Here is a 21,405-nt window from a genome sequence, read left to right as displayed (position 1 = left end):
AAAATGACATACATAAACTATCTGAGGTAAGAGGCTTATACAGCAACAAAGTGCACTCAAGAAGGTAACATGAGAGAAATGTCACATCTGAAATGTGCTTCGTGCTTACTGATACCTGCATATTTCGTATGAGCCCAGTGTCCACACAATTCACATTGAACCCACTTCTCCTTAGGTTTAGAATTGGAGTACAGATCGTTACAAAAAAATGCAGGCACAATTACTTTCATTGTCATCAGTGGCGGCAATAGGCTCGTAATAGTAGGGGCAAGAGGGGAGGCAAGAGAAATCTTGGAGAGGCGAGGCAACCACACTTGGTTTGCTTTTATTATTATTATTATTATTATTATTATTATTATTATTAATAATAATAATAATAATAATAATAATAATATTTAATTCTGAGCTTCTACCAATCCAATTTATTTCTGACTGCACAGCTTTATGCTTGTGGGTAGCAAATGAACATTGGCACGTTTCTGGACACACTTTAATGTAAGCACAAAACAGGAACATAAATTTACAACAAATATTGAAAGAAGCGAATCACACAAATATAGTAAAGTGAATTGTAAATGTTAGTAGCATGTATCTACAGCCTATACGCTATAAAAATGCACTACTTGAACAAGAAGTAAGGAATATAAATTTTATAAAGGCATGTAACAGTATTATGAAAGCAATTACATGCAAAGGAACAATAATGTTACTACTCTGAAAGGTTCTATTCATTGTAATGGCAAATATAGGAAGTAAAACATAACAACATATCTAACAAAATTGGAATGGATCATAGCTACAACAAAATTCTGTTTTTAACTTTTTATGTACATCAGCGAATTCTTTTACAACTTTTTGCAAATCCATAACTTTAGAAATTTGTTTTTCAGTTAAAAGAACGGCAAGTGAATTTGGCTTAATATCACCAATCGTGTTTCTCAAATATGACTTGATTCTTAGAAAAGACAAAGTCCGTTCGCACCCTAATGTTGATGGAGCGATTATGCACAGTTTGTGAATTTCACTGAAGGCGAGCTTACAGGATTCCAGCATAAGCAGTAGTTTCGACAAGGTGGAAACTTTGATTTGGTTTTCCTTTTCGGAAGCAATTTGATCTCCATTTCCAAAGCCTCAATGTCGCATTTGTAGTGTGCCGCTAACGGCTAAAGGATTACAGGTTTTTAAAAGACAGTCAGTATCGGGATTCAAAACACTTACTCGTTTCAGAATCAAGCCATTATCACTGAAACTGGGTTTAGTTAACTAAGAATTCTATCTAATATGGGAAAATAAATTATTGTTTCCAGATCGTTGTCAGTATTCACATTTTTCTCTGCTTCTCAGCTCCGTAATAATGGTTGCTAACTTCCTGGGGAGTTTCCGATCAGCAGGGCACTCTGTACCCGAAACACAAATGCCATTGTATTCCGCAAATGCTCTTGATTTTGTATATTTCATCAGATGATCCACACTCATTTTTTCTTAGATCACTGAAATGGGAAACTTAAGCTTCAACAAGCGTAATTGTTGGTGCTAGATCACAGTATGGCTTTTGCAGATAATCTGATAGGATCTTCAAGCTGTCAAGAACATCGCAGAACAAATGAAGGCAAAAGATGAAAATAAAATCTAGTCTTTCAATTAGTGACTGAGCTTCCAATTTCTTTTCTGAGTCCTTCTCTCCATCCATTTGATGCAAGGTTATCAAAATGATAGGGAGTGTTTTCTGTACAGCTATACGTGATGAAATCTGACCAATCCATCTTGTGTCGCAGATTTGTTTTAGCTCTATAACCTTGGAAGCATGCCATTTCTGTAGTTTAATGAAAACTGAATGGACAGTAGAATGAGATATAAAGATATACAACTGCTGGATAACAGTGAAGAAAGCGTCAACTGTCTCTAAACCCTGGCACACGTCTATTATAACCAAAATTACTTTGTGGTTGTAACAGTGAACATACAAAGTTTCAGGAATTTCTTCACGTAAGAGAGTTTGCACATCTCCTAGATGCCCACCCATCACTGATTCACCATCATAACTTGTGCAATGCAGTTGTTTATGTCGATGCCACACTCAGACAATGTACTTTTAATGTAATTCACAAGATCTGATGTTTTTAAGGAAGAACATAAATGGTATCCTAAAAACCTTTTATATACTGTCCTTGTAATAATATCGAATAACAATGGACAACTATTCTTTTTTTACTAATAGGCCCTACCTTTTGTTTCGTCTGTAAGGATAGCGAAATACACAGATTGGCTCAAGCAGAATAAGCACATCATACTGAGTTCAGTGGTAGTTTTGGTTTCGCTACAGTATATGTAGTTTTCCAGATCCAAGGCCTACCAGAAAATTTATAATTGAATGAAAAACATTGGATTTTTTGCTTCAGGCCCACAAAAATTTTGAACGGCCCCTAAATCGAGATTTCATATTTTTTTTTCTTAATAAGCACATTATACTGAGTAAAGTGGTAGTTTTGGTTTTGCTGCACTATATATAGTTCTCCAGATATAAGGCGTACCAGGAGATTTGTAATTGAATGAAATGTATTGGACTTTTTGGATCAGGGGCCAGAAAAGTTTTAAGTGGACCCTAAATCAAGATTTCGTATTTTTCCGGAATAAGGACATCATACTGACGAGGAAACGGTCCCAAGTGTAAACAACAGATTTGGCTGGGGTCCGGTTAAGTGTTACGGGAGACCAAAGTAGGAGACACGTATTTTGTCGTTTGGGCCCATACGCAGAAATTTTCGAAATACGGGGTCCCAAAGTGGCCCTACATGCTATAACTAGGAAGCGAATGACGTTAGTTATAAACAACCGACTTGGCTGGGGTCCGGATATGTGTTACGGGAGACCAAAGTAGGAAGACACGTATTTGGTCGTTTGGGCTCATACGCAGAAATTTCGGAAATACGGGGCCACAAAGTAGCCCTACATGCTATAACTAGGAAGCGAATGACGTTACTTGTACCGAGTTGGCTGGAGTCTGAATATGTGTTACGGGTAGGGATGGTATCGAGACGAGACGAGACGAGACTTTGTACAGTCTCGGTCTCGTCTCGGTTGATAAATAACGGTCTCGGTCTCTGTCTCGTCTCGGTCAACAGATGCTTATCTCGGTCTCGGTCTCGAGTACCAAGTCTCGGTCTCGTCTCGAAAGTCTCGAAATAAATAGTGTGAAATTCAAATAGTGAAAGTATTATTCTCGTACAGTCTGTCGTTTCCGCTTATTTTTTCCTTTCATTTTGAATTAAAATTATGATATGGTACCTCTTCATAGCTAACTTGCTTGTGCTAATGCTTTCTATGCGCGTATTCCAGGTTCAATGATCAGTGGGTATATCACCCTAAAACCCTAATGGAATCCATATTTCACTTTCAGCAATAGACTTTGTCTCATATAGCCTCAGTACTGCATATACAATTAAACTCTATTAAATTAACTCCAGTACTACACAGTAGTTTATTTCCTTCCTTTGAATCAGAATTGTTCAATACCTCCTAACGGATAACGCAACACATAGCAGCACGAATGTATTTAATCGTACCGAAATTGAAACTTTACAATTTATCATTTATTATTCAATACATTCTGCTTTGGTTGTCATTTTAAAAACAGAATATAACTTTCATTATCTTAACAAATAGGGTAAATTATTACTACAATATACGTATTTTGTTTGAAATTGATGAAATGCTTTATTACCATTTCACATCTCCGTGTTTAATTGACACTTTATAACACGAACGTCCTGAACCTTGTGGTTGGAGCTACTACACTCATCTTTGCTATGTGAGGTCTCGAGTTGGATCACAAAACAAGTTAGATTCAAAGTCCGATGTTTCGCATAATTCGCGTCTCATTTTAAGTGCATTCTGTTTCTTATACAAGTTCATAAGGTCGTAATGCATACGTAAGCACATATCCAGTGCCGTAACATAGATTAATCTTATTCCTGAGCTCTCAACGGTGTATGCAATCTTTATTCGAGAAAACTAATCTTGCGTTCATTACGTTGAAATTTTATATTGATTAAAAATTACTTGCGAAATATGGACATACATATTATATAAGTATATAGGTAATTCGAGTTATCTGTATCTATTTTTTTCTCACTCGCCAAAAGAAGTGATTCTTAACTTTCTAGTTTTATTTTATATTAATTTTCGTAGTTTTCCTGCAACATGGTGGATTGAATAGTCAAAAATACTTTTTTCGCTCTATGACTCTCATTAAAATTTGGATCCATTTTTACCCTACCTTACCCAGTAAAAGTTATATATATATATATATATAGTCTTAGTTGAGGAACCAGTTTTTCGCTTATGTAAAATTACGAAATTATGACTTGGTTTAGTTTACCTCCGAGGTTGAGATATAATAAAATCATCAAAATCATCATAATCAACCATTATCAATCCTTTGCTGGATGACGGTCTTTCCAAGTTTTCACAACTATTTAACTTGGGCAATACTTTTCCAGGTTACTCCTCAGTGGCTCTTGATTTCGTCACACCTTCTTGTATGCGGAGGTTTCCTAGGCTGTTTTTGTCTTGTGGTGTCCAGTCTAGAATTGTTTTCGTCCGTCGATCATAATTTCTTCTTGCAATACGTCCAGCACATTTTCCAGCTCATATTAAATAATTTCATTAACATCATCAGTATTCATTATTTGGGCTACAAATAGTTCGAATTCGCTATTTTTGGAGAATAGACACGCTACTTTTTAATCTTCGGATCTGACAACATTGACTGAATTATTTAAATCAACATAATGTGAGAACCCCCATTTGGTCTAGCGACTAGCACTCTTCATTTCGATTCGCGTGGTCTCGAGTTCGATTTCCGGTAGAGGTAAAGTTGAACGACCGAAGTGGTTCGGATTCCACTATAATCATTAGCTCCACGTCTCCTTTAGCCGCTCTAGCATAACTGTGGGACGTTAAACTAAAACAAAACAAAAGAAAAGTAAACACTGTGTATTACTAACTGTAAGTCCTTGAATAATTGCATATAGCTATTTGGTATGGATCGAGTTTGAGGTGATCGGTGGTCAAACTAAAGCAAGTGAAATGTAATTAGTGTGCAATTAAAACTTTTAATTAAGCACGGTCTTAATCTAAAGTGTACACCAGGCCTAAGGCTTAAGGGGAACAACTACTGTTACTGAAAATGTATCAGTTACATTTAATTTCCATTTACATGTATTGCTGGAACGAAGACTTAAACATTAACATTACAAGTAGCCCAAAGACTATGAGAAACATCTCTTGAAAGCATTCTTGCACCATAAAACAAACACTATATAATGTATGGGCTATGGTGATTTTGTTAAATAACTAAATTAGAAATATGTAATACTTTACGTAGCGCAATTTGAGAAAATACAACTTTATTTTGCTTTTAGCAACATTGTTTATCTAATGATATTGCACAGTATCTAGAAGAATTTCCCAACTTGGTACAAAATTTCAGCATTTTAAATATATATATATATATATATATATATATATATATATATATATATATATATATATATATACATATATAGCAGCAAACCATGGCTTAGCCCCTCCCTTGATCATATACTGGGTCCGCGGCTATATATATATATATATATATATATATATACATATATGTGCCCCATGAGGAAATGCCATGGGGCACACCGAATGGTGTTTTCGCGGCGCTTCCCGGGGCCGCCCTTCATGAGGTACCAGGGCCAAACTTTAAAATTTTAAACGGAAACATGGGGAGAGTAATACCTCGTTCCATAGATCTTTAAAAAATAAAAAGCGTTGTGGCAAAATTTTTTTCATATTGATCACCGTATTCAAGATGGCCGCCAAGACATGGTGCCTGTATCTGGTAAAACGTCCAGTACCACTAATATGAAAACAGTTCGAGATAAACGAACAGTCAGAAAGTGAAACAGGAAAGGCATGGGGCGCGTCGAGTAATGTTCTCGCAGTACTCCCACGGCTGCCTTTCAACGGGGCCAAACTTAGAAATTTTGAACCGAAATATGGGTGAAGTGATACGTTGTTGGATAAATTTTGAAACACTAAACAGTATTGTATCAAAAGGTTTTTCATATGGGTCACCGTTTTCAAAATGGCCGCCAAGACATGGTGCCTGTATCAGATAAAACGTCCAGTACCACTAGACTCCTTACATGAAAATAGTTAGAGATAAATGAACAGAATAAAACTCGTATATGAAACCACAGAGGAGGGTATTTATCATTCCACGGCTCGAGTATAATGCAACGGAGAAAAATATTATTAAAGTATAATTAACATGATGCAAAAGGGGAAATGATAGAAAATTATCTTTCCGATCTCTGTCCGTAAGTGGGTGAAGCGGGAATGAATGGAAAAATCTCAAATGAGAACCTCACTTTTATTTGCAATAGATATGGTTTGTCTGAAGCACTTATGTGTACAAATGACTGGTACTATAATGAATAAAAATAAAGTGAAATAAGGTGAAATTCAAGTTTAACAACATTTTGCCGCCCCTTCGCCCCTGATAATTTAACGCGATGCGTGAAAGATTTTTGGGACATATCTGCATCAGTATGTACCGTTTCGTTACTAAGGATCGCAACTGAAATTACTGTTGAAAGTTATTCGGAATGTAACTGTGGACATCTCAGTGAAATTCATATTCTTTCACATGCAAGAAGACATAGAAGGAAAAGAAGAGAACCAATATCATGCAGACGACTGTTGAACGAAACCAACTTTTGTAAACATTGTTCTAAAATTTCATTGTTCGACAAATTGGTTTCGCATTTCAGTTGATTCATTTTTGCATCAAACCATTGTTCGCAATCAAAATGGAAGGTACCATTTAACAAGAATTTTAGTTACTTTATCCCATTACAGAGACATTTATCTCTTATAAAAACACATTTCAAATAACTTTGTTTCGTAGATACAATTTGCAAAAACTAAGGCTCTCATTTGCAATTTCACCGATCCTTCCCGCTTCACTCACTTACGGAGTGAGGTTAGGGTAAATTTCTAGGAGTTAGATTTCTTCCTTTCCATTATGGCACTTTCACTCTAATCATCTTTTCGCCTGTTGCAACATTCCCGAGCTACAGAATGATAAATACCTTCTGCGATTTCCTATTCGAATATTTGTTCGGTGTTTTCATATTAGTGATATTGGACGTTTTACCTGATACAGGTACCATGTTTTGGTGGTCATTTTGAAAACGGTGACCCATATGAACGATCTTTTGCAACAGGACTATTTAGTTTTTAAAGATATGTTGAACGAGGTATCACTCACCCCATGTTTTCATTTAAAATTTTGAGGTTGCGCCCTGGGGCGCCATGAAGGGTGGATCTGGGAGCCTCCGCGACAATATCAAACGATGTGCCACATGACGTTTTCTACTTGAATTTTTGTTCAGTTCATTTATGTTCAACCGTATTCATATTAGTGGTACTGTATGTTTTACTGTATCTGATAGAGGCAACATGTCTTGGCGGCCATTTTGAATACAGTGCCCGATATGAAAGATTTTTTGCCACAACGCTTTTTACTTTTTCAAGGTCTATCGAACGAGGTACCACTCACCTCTTGCTTCCATTTAAAATTGAAGTTGTGCCCCTGGGAACCTATGCAGGGCGGAACTGGGTGGCACCGCGACCATAAATATATATATATATATATATATATATATATATATATATATATATATATATATAGAGAGAGAGAGAGAGAGAGAGAGAGAGAGAGAGAGTGAGAGAGAGAGAATTCTATTTGCATCAGCAGTGGATTTTGTTTCCGGAGAGGCTTGAGGAACGAGTAAGAAATATTTGCGTTATACGTGCAATGCAAAAAATTATCACAAATTTATTTCGGTAGGGGTTTAAGCCCGATAACCACCCCCTAAATACGCCAATGTACATCAGTCAACCGTTATCATATTATCACAGCAACGAAACAAATTTTGAGTGAAGGCAATTTTAGTATCTATCAATATCAATATTCGAGACGAGACCGAGACTTTCGAGACTCACCTAAGTCTCGTCTCGGTTTCGTCTCGGTCTCGTCTCGATTTATAGAGGTCTGTCTCGGTCTCGGTCTCGTCTCGGTATTTAAAAGTACGTCTCGGTCTCGTCTCGGTATATAAAAGTCCGTCTCGGTCTCGTCTCGATAATTCGAGACGATACCGAGACGAGACCGAGACTAGTCTCGGTCTCGGTACCATCCCTAGCTTACGGGAGAAAAAAGTAGGAGACACGTATTTTGGCGTTTGGGCCCATACGCTGAAATTCCCGAAATACGGAGGCCAAAGTATCCCTACATGCTATAACTAGGAAGCGAACGACGTTACATGTACACAACCGATTTGGCTGGGGTTCGGATATGTTTTACGGGAGACCAAAGTAGGAAGACACGTATTTTGGCGTTTTGGCCCCTACGCAGAAATTTCCGGAATACGGGGCCCGAAAATGGCCCTACATGCTATAACTAGGAAGCGAATGACGTTACTTGTACACAACCGATTTGGCTGGGATCCGGATATGTGTTACGGGAGACCAAATTAGGAGACACGTATTTTGGCGTTTTGGCCCATACGGAGAAATTTCCAAAATACGGGGCCCCAAAGTGATTCTACATGTTATAACTAGGAAGCGAATGACGTTACTTATATACAACCGATTTGGTTGGGGTCCGGATATGGCTATTATAAGCCCAAGTCGAAGAGATGTAGTTTTTTTTTTCACACCTAACCTGACAGGCCGGCAAACTTACTTCCGCCACTCTGCCGGGTTTCCTGACAACACACGTCGTATTGATAAAATATTAATGTTCACCTTCTTGCACAAGAGTGTTCCGCCTGGATTCCACACATCCTAGCCATAGAAATACAAGCGAAAAGCGCAAACATTCTTTCGCTCCATTGACACTTTCGTGGTCAGTAGATCCCCCCCTCGACTTCTAGTGCCAGCTGAACATCTGTTCAGAATTGTATGGGTACCACATACGCCAACTTCATGGCCTTATTGAAAATTTAGCAATATAGGACCCATTATATTCGACATTCCTTTTTGTGGGACCTAACAACAAACACAAGTCTCATACTTTTGGATATATTGCAACATATTCCAACCCAAGCCAACATTCTGTACCTGTAACGCCATTCGCATCCTAGTTATGGCATGTAGGGCCACTTTGGGCCCCCATATTTCGGAAATGGGCCCAAACGACAAAATACGTGTCTCCTACTTTGGTCTCCCGTAACACATATCCGGATCCCAGTCAAATTGGTTGTTTACACTTGGGACCGTTTCCCCGTGAGTTAAGTGGTAGTTTTGGTTTGGTTGCACTGTATGTTGTTCTTGAGATATAAGGCGTACAAGAAAATATTTGACTGAATGAAATATATTGGATTTTTTGGATGAGGGACCACAAAAATGTTGAATGGACCCTAAATCAAGGTTTCTTATTTTTTGCGGAATAAGCACATCATACTGTGTTAGGTGGTAGGTTTGGTTTGGCTACACTACAGGGTGCGGCAGAACCGACTAAGCAGTTTCTATTGATTACCGCGAGAGCTGTGGTCGGGGTAGGCAGTTGCACATCGTCTGCCTTTGTTCAGTCGTTGACCCCATTTCAGTAGCTAATATGGTCTGGACAGGTGCACATCGTGGTTTTGCCGTTCGCGCTTATTATGAAAACAACAGATCTCTGATCGCTACACAACGAACTTTCTTGAGGAAGGAGTGTCCGTGACAGTGAATTCCACACGTTATGTTTCAATGTTGAAAAATTTTCTGTAACCCAGAATGGACGAGATTGTTGAAGAACATGGACTGGGGGACTTATTACCCACTAGTAAAGAGCTAGAAGAAGTCTTTCTTCTGTAATTGCGGAGAAGGGAGGTTAGGAGAAAAAACAAACATCATTGGTGCATCAATTTATGTAGCAACCGAGCAAGGAGTGTGAAGAGACAGCTCACAGTCCATAAGTTTATATATATATATATATAAAAACAGCATGAATGTTGTACTGTACGTCAAGACAGTGACATAACATGACAGGTTGGAGCCTTTGAAAGCAGAAGATTTAGTAGTACCTGCCGAACATCATGGGAACAAAGTACCGAAGAATAGATATTTACTGTTTCATTTGAAATTTTCATTATAACAGTTTTTTAAATAATCATTGTTATTTTACAATTCTTATGTAATTACTTATGGTTATATCTAATTGCTTTCAAATCTCGATTATTGGATTAACTTAATACTAGAAAAAGGAAAGAAATGCTCTAATGTTTTAAAATCTCTCTGAAATATATTGGATCTTTTGATCAAAAAAAAAAAAAAGCTCCTGATGAGGTACATCTCTGAACTATGATAACCAAATAGTGAATACTAACACATCTACTGGTGCCTAACAGTTCTAAAAATGGACAAATAAGAATAAATGTAAGCTACACCCTGAAGCCCATGTAGATTCATATGTCTCTGAATTAAAAAGTGATGACTATTACTGAGCATTGTAAGGCATCTAATTCAAAACTACTTATAGTTTATAGGATGCAAATAGAGTCTACACAAAACATTGACTGTATGAACTAGGTTTGTAGTCTACAGTTTTACTTTACAGAAACGATAGGTATTTATCAATAATAGCTACAATAGGAGAATTAATTACGAAAGGCATCACACTGTCAAACTTAACAGGGCCATATAAAATAGCCCTTTTGTGTACAGTATCTACATCTTCTCGAAATGGGAAACGAAATTTAATGTCAATTCGTTCAAGGAACTTCATTCTATACATTTTTGCTGACTTTATGACCCTGCCAATATACCAATATTTCACGTAACCAGCTGCATAATACTCATTTTCTTCCACTTGCTCTAAACCAGGCATTGCACTGTCTTCATCATCTTCGACGTATTTTCGAAATACCTGCATCTGTGTCCGTGTACCAACTTACCCTACAAGTATAAATGTTTTGTCCCCACTTACCCCACTGTACAAAAAATATGGGGTAAGTGGGGACACCTCAATCCTACATATTCTGACAAACATAACACAGTACATTCAATTTTTTATAAGTACCTTATCATCTCTTCTTAACTGTACAGTGGTTACTCCAGATGCTCCAAATTACCCCAGGATAGCCAAACGCTTCAAGATCTACGAAAGTTGATCGCATGCTAAAACATGCACACATTTTTAGAATAGGGGTATTCTTTTATAATCTTCATAAGAGTTAAAACCATTCTACCAGACGAATGTCATCATGTCCACACTCTTCAAATTTGGATAAACTGTTTTCATTTATCAGATTTTAGAAATCGCACTTGTCCCCACTTACCCCAACTACCCCTATTAACCTTGAACGCATACATTTTCAGTATTCAGATATTACATATTGCACTAATTGTATACTGTGCAAAAACTTTTAAAGGTTAATGGTTTAGATATATTTAAGCGCGATAACTCTACCCAGCTTTCCTATCTTATTTGTTGAGTATCAAAAATGTATGAGACCTTGGAGTTTCCAGTCCCATAGCCTTCCATGTATATTTCTTTGCGAATTAATGCAATGAAAGTTACAATGTATTTATTGAGTACATAGCTCTGTTTTAGAAATTAATTTTGTGACATCAAGAAATTCTCAAGCCTTATAAATAACCCCTTGCCATATACGTACCTAATGCATTGCCTGCGTTTTCCCTTATGCATTGACCCACATCACACTGTTCTAGAGTGTTTGGGAAGATTCTTACATCATTCATGATCGTAGAAGACTGTGTTAATGGTTTCAGATAATTGTCAATTAGCCTATTTCCACGTTAACTTGCCCATTTGCTCGTAAGAGTGGGCGTTGGCATTTGTTTAATCAAAGTGCGAGAAGTTGTAACAAAGCAACAACCTGTGGCCTCTTACTGTCTCTGGGAAATCTATTTCTGTGATATCATTGATTGTTCATGCATTTGTTCTGAGAAAATTATTTCACTGAATTATTAATTTGAGAATGTTCTAATTTGAGAATGCAAGTACGTTATAAAGTAATGTATTTCTGTTGAAGTTCACTGATACGGTAAAAAGATTTGGTTAAATAAATTATTTACAGTAACTACAAGCTTACTTCTAGCCAAGTGGAAGGTTCTCGATTTTCGGAATGAAGACATAAGTTCGATCTCGTGTGGTAGCTTGAGTCCACGTGACTTGCTTTCGTATAATGCGTAAAAGTGGTGTTAAGCTGCAAATAAATTATTGCGAATAAATAAACAGAACTTCCTGCAAATATATATATATATATATATATATATATATATATATATATATATATATATATATATATATATATATATTCAGAAGAAAACTAGTTGTTACTCTCGAGTCTTCGGCACGCTGTACACTTTAGGTTAAGATCCTGTTTATTAAAAGCTCTAATTCTTTACATTCCTAAGTACATAGGTAGTTTCAGTTTGTAGTAGTTTCCTAAGTAGTTTCTTTTTTCTTATATTTTGATTTTTCCTACCAAACAACATGTGGTTATGCAACAACATGCTCAAACCTAAATAAAGTTACAGTCCTTGTTGTAACAAATAAGAGAGCACGTTCATATTCAGTTTTATCACTGCACATTTTGAAATAATTAGTTTAAAGCAATACAGTTAAAGTTGCAATTTAATTGTTACAATATACACTGGGAAAAACGTATGTTGCGTACGTAAAACATAGGTTACATGCGTAAACCCTGTAGTTTTTTAACTTAACATATAACCCTATGTAACGTCTTGCAGCAAACGTATAAATGAAAATATATATTTTATAATAATTTCCGTATATGGGCAACGAGGGCAAGAGTGAACGCTGGGGCAAGAGTGAAAATGCTATTGACGAAGAAGTGGCAACGTCGGTAAACAAACGAATGTTGAAAATTAGTTGGGCATGGCACATGTAGGAACGGAAAAGGAGGGGAGCCGTGTGCGTGCAGTGTGAAGAACAGCAGAGTAGAAACTTTGTTGCAAAAGGAAAGAAGTAAAAGATTCGTAGGTAAGTATCACAGTTTATAACGTAATTTCAGCTGAAGGTGCAGGATTGGAAATATTTTCTGGAAAAGCTGTATAAGTTCGTATTTCTTATCAGTAGTACGCAAAAGAAGAAAGTGCTCTGGCGGGAGATGACAGGCAATTATTGGAAGATACCTGAAGTGGGGCAAGTGTGTACGGGGCAAGTGTGAACGTTCACACTTGCCGCTTGTTTTAAAGTTGGGTAAAGAAAATGTAGGAGCCAACCAGGAGCGTCATTTCAGGTTTTGTTTGGAGGGGGCAAGACCCCATGATATAAGTAAAATTTCGCATTTTTCACAGATTTACTACCATTTTATTGATAAGATCTATATAAATCTCATACTCAGAGGGGGGCAATTGCCCCTCCCTGCCCTCCCTAAATGACGCCCCTGGAGCCAACACGTAACATTGAGTAAAAAACATTTGCAGAGGTAAGACAGAAGTTGGCTGCTATAGACTACTAACAAAACGTTTGCATTATCATTTAGAATTTCGCCGCCCGATTTGTTAAGCATATGACATGTCGCACGGGAACACAAAAGAAGCTAGAAATTAGCATCAAAGTCATCCACACTCATGGATACTCCCAGCCAATTCAGTGGGAAATTGTTTTCAGATACGCCAAACGGTGAAATGAGGATTTTCTGTATCATATGCGAGTGGTCTCACGAATAATGTTCCAATCTTAATCAAAGAAAGTCTGTGTACGTGTGAGACCACTGTGTGCACCGCAAGTAACTTTTTTGTGCTTCGTGATGAATGTTGAACTGATTTCTCCTATTTTCATATTTTGTAATTATAACATGTATGATATACAATACTGTAACATTTGTTGGCAGTTCCATTTGACACTAATTTTTTTGGTATTTTATAACTTCCTTAGTTCCATGTAACCAGTACATATATATCTATGATTCAATGTATTTTTTGGTGTTTCTGCCTACGTTTCTATGTTTTGATTCGACTGTACATCGTTGCTCCAAGCATTGTTTACTCTTACCACACCATATGGGGCAAGAGTACAAAATTTTTCCTTCGTCAAAACTATGTTATTCCTCTGTATACTCTGCTTGATTTGCCGCAATTAAACTGTATATATTATTAGAGATAACAGGCTTTCAGATAGAGAACATACTGTGTTTTTCACTGTCACCATTCCACCGCAATTCTTTGATTTACAAAAGTGTTTACTCTTGCCCTGCTTGCCTATAAGTGTTCCATCTATGCGTACTTTCTGTATGAAAGAAAGAACTGTATATAGGCGGTCAAGATCTTACATACAGGTGGACGTATATAACATATAGCTGACGTATGTAACATATGTATACGTATGTAATATACGGAAGACTGTTGGATGTCAGACATCATACAACGACACAATGTAACATCTAAGCGTGAAAAGGCAGTACGTATGTAGCATGCGGACAAAGTGTTTCAATACAGATTTCCGTAGTAAACATATGGATATCGTATATTTGTAGAACATAACGATGTCCGGATAACGGATTTTTAAACCTTTGGCGTGGGAGACCCGGGTTCAATTCCCGGCAGGAGCTCATGTGGTTCGGATCCCACGTTAATCAGTAGGTCCACGTCACATATAGCCTCGCTGCTGAACGGGACGCTAAACTAAAATCAACTCAACTTAACGGATTTTTATAAGTGCATTACTGTAGAAATATGCAAATATTTATGCTCAAATGTAACTATGGTCAGGACTCTTGTTCTATTTTGAAATAAATAAATTGCAAGAATTCAGTTTTTAAACTTGCAATTAAATCGACCTCTTATTTAAAATCTACAAATTATCTGGCGACATCTATTAGCGTCATTATTAACTGTTAGGAATTAACGTGATGCACTGGTATGTTTTCTTTTATAAATAGGATTATTAAGAAACTCTGTAGATTAGCAATACTGAAAGAAAATCAAAATGCAGTTCACTCAAGAGTGTTGGTATCCGCTTCTGTTATTTTTGTTGTCTGCTGACGTTTAGAATTCCTTCAACATCGTAGCTATACAAGACGTGGACCTTCAGTTTAAAGTGGAATCCGAAACACCAAAATGTGTTGAAATTTTAATGCTGTCCCACAACTAATCGTACTTGGGACCACAGGCGCACGAGCTAGCCACTAAACTAGCGGAGATGGCTTACCCGTTTAAGTAACATCCATCTTTATATGAGATGTTCGTTCCTAGATGTAAATTTTGTGTAAATCATTTACCTTTCATAGAGAAAACATTGTTCGAAACTGAATTAATGTGGATTCAGTGAGAACTCAAACATTTAAATGTGTTTCTTTCTTCCTTTTCGATACTATATGGATAAGTACCAGAGCAAAAACGATAAAGAAAACCCACAGACTTGCTTTTTGTTCACCAGAAAATTCACTTGGCGCAAACTGGGATGGAATTAGGAACCTCACACACCAGGTGTGAACATTCTAAATATTTATTGCGCATAAGAATCAATTACAACAAATGCGGAGCATTTGACGCAGGATAGCAGTAGTTCGATACAAATAAACATCCTAGAATCTGACATGTATATTGGAAAGATTAAAAAAAAAAAAAAAAAAAAGATCTTTCTATAATTCCAAGCAAGCTCCTGCAAGCTTCCTGCTTCGGACATCCGTCGATAATTTTAGGTATTAATGTTGTAAAAAGTTTACATTAAAGACTTCCTCTGATTTTAAGTCGGTAGCAAAACTATATTTAATGGTGGTTCCAATATACCAATTCATACTGTGTTGTTAGTACCTGGATAAAAACGATAATTTGGCCTTAAAATTATGTTGATACTTATATTATTCTCGGAGCTATGACAAACAAAGGCTGACACGATTATAATCATATCCTCTGGGATTCAATACAGTTTCTGATTCTATGAACCAAAGTATCTACACCGTTACATTTGTGACATTTAGAACAATCAGTCAAACAATATTTGTTGCTCTTTAGTATCAATAATAATTTGTACAATCATAAATCAAAATGATTTGCTAGTAGCATGGAATGTCGTGTCATTGGTATTTACCCATACATTGGGACAAATATATGAGCGGTCATCAATCAATTCTAGATGCTGCACGCAAGTTATTCATTTTAAAAGCTTATGTAATGTGCCCAGCCATGTGACGCTTGCCAGCCATATGCTACCTATCAACAAAAGAAGACTACAGTTTACTTTGTGTCACATGTCAACGAAGTATGAAGTCATTCTATAGCCGAAGACCGAAGAGAGCCTACAAACTACTATGTAAAATGAGAATCAACAGGCACTTCTAGATCAGTCTATCCCAAATTTGACCGCTTACCACCTGTTCTACTCTGTTTGGCTGCTCTGGGTTGTGGAGTGCCTCCTATATCCTTTATTATCTTCGGCTGCTTGGTCTTGGAGTGAACTTTACGTCGACCCACTCTGTTCGGCTGCATTGTGCCATGAAGCGTTCTTACGAAAAAACTAACTAGAACAACACAAGTTAGAGAAGACAGGAATTAACCCTTTACCGCATGCCGTGCCATATATGGCACATACCCTTGTTTCACTTTAGTTTTTTTGTGTGTGTGTGTGTGATTTATCAAAGGCATCAAATGTCTGTTTTGTCTGCTGTGTGAGATATTGACGTGTATGAATAAGAGATTTTGGAGTCATTTGGCATGTTCTTTGTGAGTTGTAAGTGTGTCATATATGGCACTTACTTATTTCTCGTCGGAATTAAGTGAAAAATTTAAAATTCAAATTTTAATTCATTTTTCAAGTTCCCATATGAGGATTTCCAATACTGGATATTTTTTCCGCTACAAGAAAAAAAGTCATGCAGAAAGGGGTTAAAGACTCAACTACGTCTTCGGACAATATTTTTAATAACTACCTAGGTAGTATTGCACTTGGAAATTTTATTATAACTGTATCATATTGTCTGTAATAAAAAGTAGCAAAAAATCAAAGATTTCGTATATTCTCTGCTCTACCATCCCGGTATTAGAAACATTTCATGGTATAAAGTGATTGGAGGTTCAGGATAGGACATTTACACTCGAGTTTATCAATTAGGAAATTTTATATTATCAGCTATGTCACAGAAGCATTTTCGAACAACGAAAGGAAAGAAGGAAGTATGGTGATCGTGAAAAAATAGCGAATTCGAGATTTCAAAGAATTTGCACGCTTCATAGTCCATACATATAGAAAAGGCGGTTTTCCGATATAGAAATACAGCTTGCCCATGTGAGGGCTTGATTTTTTGGTAGGGTAATAAATGTGCCTTCCAGTGTATATCTTATCCAATCAATAACCTGCTAATTCTCACTAATTTCGTTGTTATTTTTTACTGTTATTTATTAATTTTTCCTATATTATAATTGATTACATTTTTTTTGACCACATTTAAATGAAATGTGAGACAACGTGCAGTATTCTACTTCAATGAAAAAGTGATTTTCTGATTATCGTAAATGCGAGTTATAAGTTTTATGGCGACATTAATCAATAGCTCGTGTATCAAAGTGTTATTTCGTGTAGCTCTGGTTAGAGTAATTTTAGTCCAATGAGGCATTTCGCGCACGATGTCGGTGAATAGTTTCTATGGTTTTGTTTTACCAGAATCCATAGGTTCTGTGTCAATACGGATTACGTGGATTAGTAAAGTGAGACGTCAATTTCATTCATGTGCGTACAGATTGTGTTGACGTGGTGTGTTTGTTTGTTTTTCCTGTTTGTCAACAATATCTGTTGGTGATGTCATATTAAAATTAATGAGTACATGGTTTTCAAGAGATTTTCCTTTTTTGCTAAGAAAAAAAAAGTTTTAAAAATTCGTGTTTGAGATGTTTTAAACCACTATGTAATAATTTGCTTCTTCTGTAAGAAGAAAAATACTCTCGAAGTTCAAAAACATGAAAAATCCTTATATGTGAATAAATAAAAAAATAAATAAAGAATAAATAAGAAGGGAAAATAAATCTCAGTCAAAACATTTTTATTCATTCCTTTATATATATATATATATATATATATATATATATATATATATATATATATATATATATATATAGATAGATATATATATATATATAGATAGATAGATAGATAGATAGATAGATATAACAAACTGAAAGACTGAAAAATGTCTTTGAAACCCTTTGATCGAATTATTAAAAAAAACTAACGCTTATGACAATGTTAAAGCTGCTTACACCTAAATAAGTTTTTAACTGTGCTTTTTACACTAACTTGAAGACGCGGAATCCAGTGAACGCTTATTAAACATATCTGTCCATGGGATCAAGAAAAAAAGGTTACCTCAAAGTTGTGATATAAATTGCTTATTCTCTAAGGTTTGATCACTTAGTTACATACATGCAATTTTTATTTACAATTTTCCGGTTCCTTACTAAGATTCCGGCTCCTAGTAAAAAATCAACATAGTTTTGAAATGCAAAAATGGTTATTATTAAGTGTAAGAGAAGATGGGATCTGTCATTGGGTGCAAAAACATAAAATTTAAGACAACATATAATAGAACTATAAAGATAAGGTAAATGATCTTTTAAAGGAAATAGTCTGTTTACCCAAAAGAAGTATCAAAAAGATCAAGTATAGTTCTCGGCTGATAGCCAGATGTACCAGGGTGTTCTCTTGATCAGGGTCGCTTAGATCTATACAAAAATATCAATCTTAAGGTAATTATATAATTTCAGTCTATCAACAAGTAAGAAAGACGAAACACATATGAATATATGTTTATAATCGGCGCAATCGCATTGCGTATTCTAGACCTCCAATTGCGTACAAATCTAAGTGACCTGTTTTTCACACATATTTCATTCAGCGTTGCTAGTTTGTTAGCCTTAAGATCTGTGCGCAAAACATTGTTTAAACGAAAAGAGAAAGAAAGAAGATAGCAATTCTCTTAAAGATTAAATGAATATAATTTGACAAGTAACTGTAGCGAGTCAAGGTACAATTTTCATACCAATCTACATAATTCACTAAGTCATTATTGAGGTTACCATTAAGCTTTCAACGTTCCTCTGGTTGTAATTTTAACCATACAGATCTCAGAAATTTAATACGGCTAGGCTCACATTGTACGTATCTACAACTTAAATTTACAAGATTTTCCCACTATGAAGTCATGTCTTTCCAGTTCGTCCTTCGTTTGTGCACTGACTTCTTCTTTCGCAGTTGATCGTAATTCAATTTTGTTTCTGTTTCTTTAGAACGGATGAAAACAACTGATGAATATCTGGGGACGGCGAGTGGAACTGTTTATTGTAGTGTTTGTCAAATGCTTCAGCCCCATTCGTCGGCCGAGGAACTGCTCAGGGTTTTAAAACCCATCTTCGGGGTGGAAACCTAAATAAAAGGAAGCAAAAAAATTATGTTATTTTAAATAATAATAATAATAATAATAATAATAATAATAATAATAATAATAATAATAATGTAAAAGTTGATTGACAACATTGACACCACACCACATTGACATCAAGCACAAAATAAATGACATGAGCAACATTATATATATATATATATATATATATATATATATATATATATATATATATATATATATATATATATATATATATAATGTAATTTTATTACACGTCCCTAAAATTTCTTTCTAGTGAGCACCTATCCCCTGCCAAATTTCAAATTCCCAAGTAGTTTCAATTTCAATTTGAAATATAGCATTTCACAGTCTCATTATGATAACACAATTTCGGGTACGTATCTGCTACTTTCTTTGATGTAATTTTCGAGTACGTAGTCAAGTAAATGAAGACCTTTATTTTCCGTTGCCCCTGATATCAAATTTGCAAACGCATCGGGTACTTCCGTTAAATGCAAATACGAAAGAACGAAACACGACTTTAATCATTTGCTATTTTTAAAAAGCCCTCAGTTATACTCTTTTGGTAATATAAGTCTTCTAATTTAACCTAAACTAATTTAATTTATATAATAATAATAATTTGCAATAGGTGTAATCGGCTATCTATCCATTAAAATGCTACAAAGCTACAAAAACGCCTGAACCCCAACCTCTAACTTTGGGTTTCAAAACTTTCACTTACGGTTATTTGTGATTTCGTGTTTAACAAAGACAATATTTTAAAGTATGTATGTGTATTATTATTTAAATATATATTTTTTGTAAAGTTTATGTTTTAAAGCTATTGTTCAAAGCCTTTGTATTTTAATAAGCGTACTCCAAAATCAATGCAAATGAATTGTACTGCCACCTTTGGAATTCTTTTAAACTATAGGTTTGTGGATGTTTATATGTTTGTGGCCAATCCTTTCGACAATCAGATCTCGGAAACTATTGGCTCTAGAAAAATGGTTTTCACTGATCGATTGCAAATTTTATGTAAATTGTCCAGTTCTAATTCAATATTTAAAAAAGCATGGCATTATTGCTTTATTACATTTTTACGGATACACTGGAAGTATTGAAATTTGAAAAAAAAAACTAACATTATATCCTACATATTATACATTCCAACACCACATAATTGTAAATGAGGATTGCATACCTCTCAGGTGTTTGTTTCATGGCCAAATGATAATGAGAAACGAAGGATAACCATTTCTCCACTCTAAGTTGAATCTTTATTGTTTGGAGTGTTTGCCCAATGAACACCATATATCAGCTTTGCTTAGTTTTGTAATTTTGTAATTATCTAACAATCAACAATTTTTGAAATGAAGCCATGTATTTTGTCACGGTGTGTTTCACTTTTTGTCACGTATAAGCGTGAAACAAAACATTGCATCACGCGTTCTTTCAAACATATGGAACAGTGGAGCTGGCGGGCCCTAACGTTTCCCACGTTCCAGCGAAACATTCCGTATTCATTGCTGTCAAGATTTGCTTTTGCCTACTTTCGAGCCAACTGTAATTCAGAGAATATCTGAAAATTCTGTTAAGAGCATGTCTGGGAATTATACTTTCTAAGGAATGTCTTCTTTCCCATTGCACATTGATAAAATATGTATTCTTCGGTTGCTTATATGCGACTTTCTTTACGGTGATAAGGACTGCCACTCGATAGCTTCTCGAATTCGAAGTAGCACGTGCTGAAATTTAGCTTTGTCAAGATTTTGGACAGCCTTAGCTCTGAAAATATATACTTTTCTCCACTGTTCCTTGTAAACTTCTTCGGTTACTTTGATGTTAGGGATCACTTGTTATAGCTTGTTGGTATAGTTTATTAACACCCTATATTTATATATATATATATATATATATATATATATATATATATATATATATATATATATATATATATATATATATATATGTGTGTGTG

General features: G+C 35.6%; 1 protein-coding gene across 1 annotated transcript; it reads right to left on the bottom strand.

The window, feature by feature from the left end:
• Positions 1-1,504: 1,504 nt before the first annotated feature.
• Positions 1,505-2,023, bottom strand: LOC145674125 (uncharacterized). Its single transcript, XM_081743953.1, has one exon. The coding sequence runs from the start codon at positions 2,021-2,023 to the stop codon at positions 1,505-1,507; it is 519 nt and encodes a 172-aa protein (XP_081600079.1).
• Positions 2,024-21,405: the final 19,382 nt, after the last annotated feature.

The sequence above is a fragment of the Thermobia domestica genome, chromosome 17 (assembly GCF_964235325.1).
Source record: "Thermobia domestica chromosome 17, izTheDome1.hap1.1, whole genome shotgun sequence".
Classification (NCBI taxonomy): Eukaryota; Metazoa; Arthropoda; class Insecta; order Zygentoma; family Lepismatidae; genus Thermobia; species Thermobia domestica.
The sequence above is the reverse complement of the archived record's forward strand: the minus strand, read 5'-3'. Positions and strand labels throughout refer to the sequence as shown.

Coding starts and splice junctions, on each gene's coding strand:
- LOC145674125 (XM_081743953.1), bottom strand. CDS start 2,023: ATGGGTGGGCATCTAGGAGATGTGCAAACTCTCTTACGTGAAGAAATT.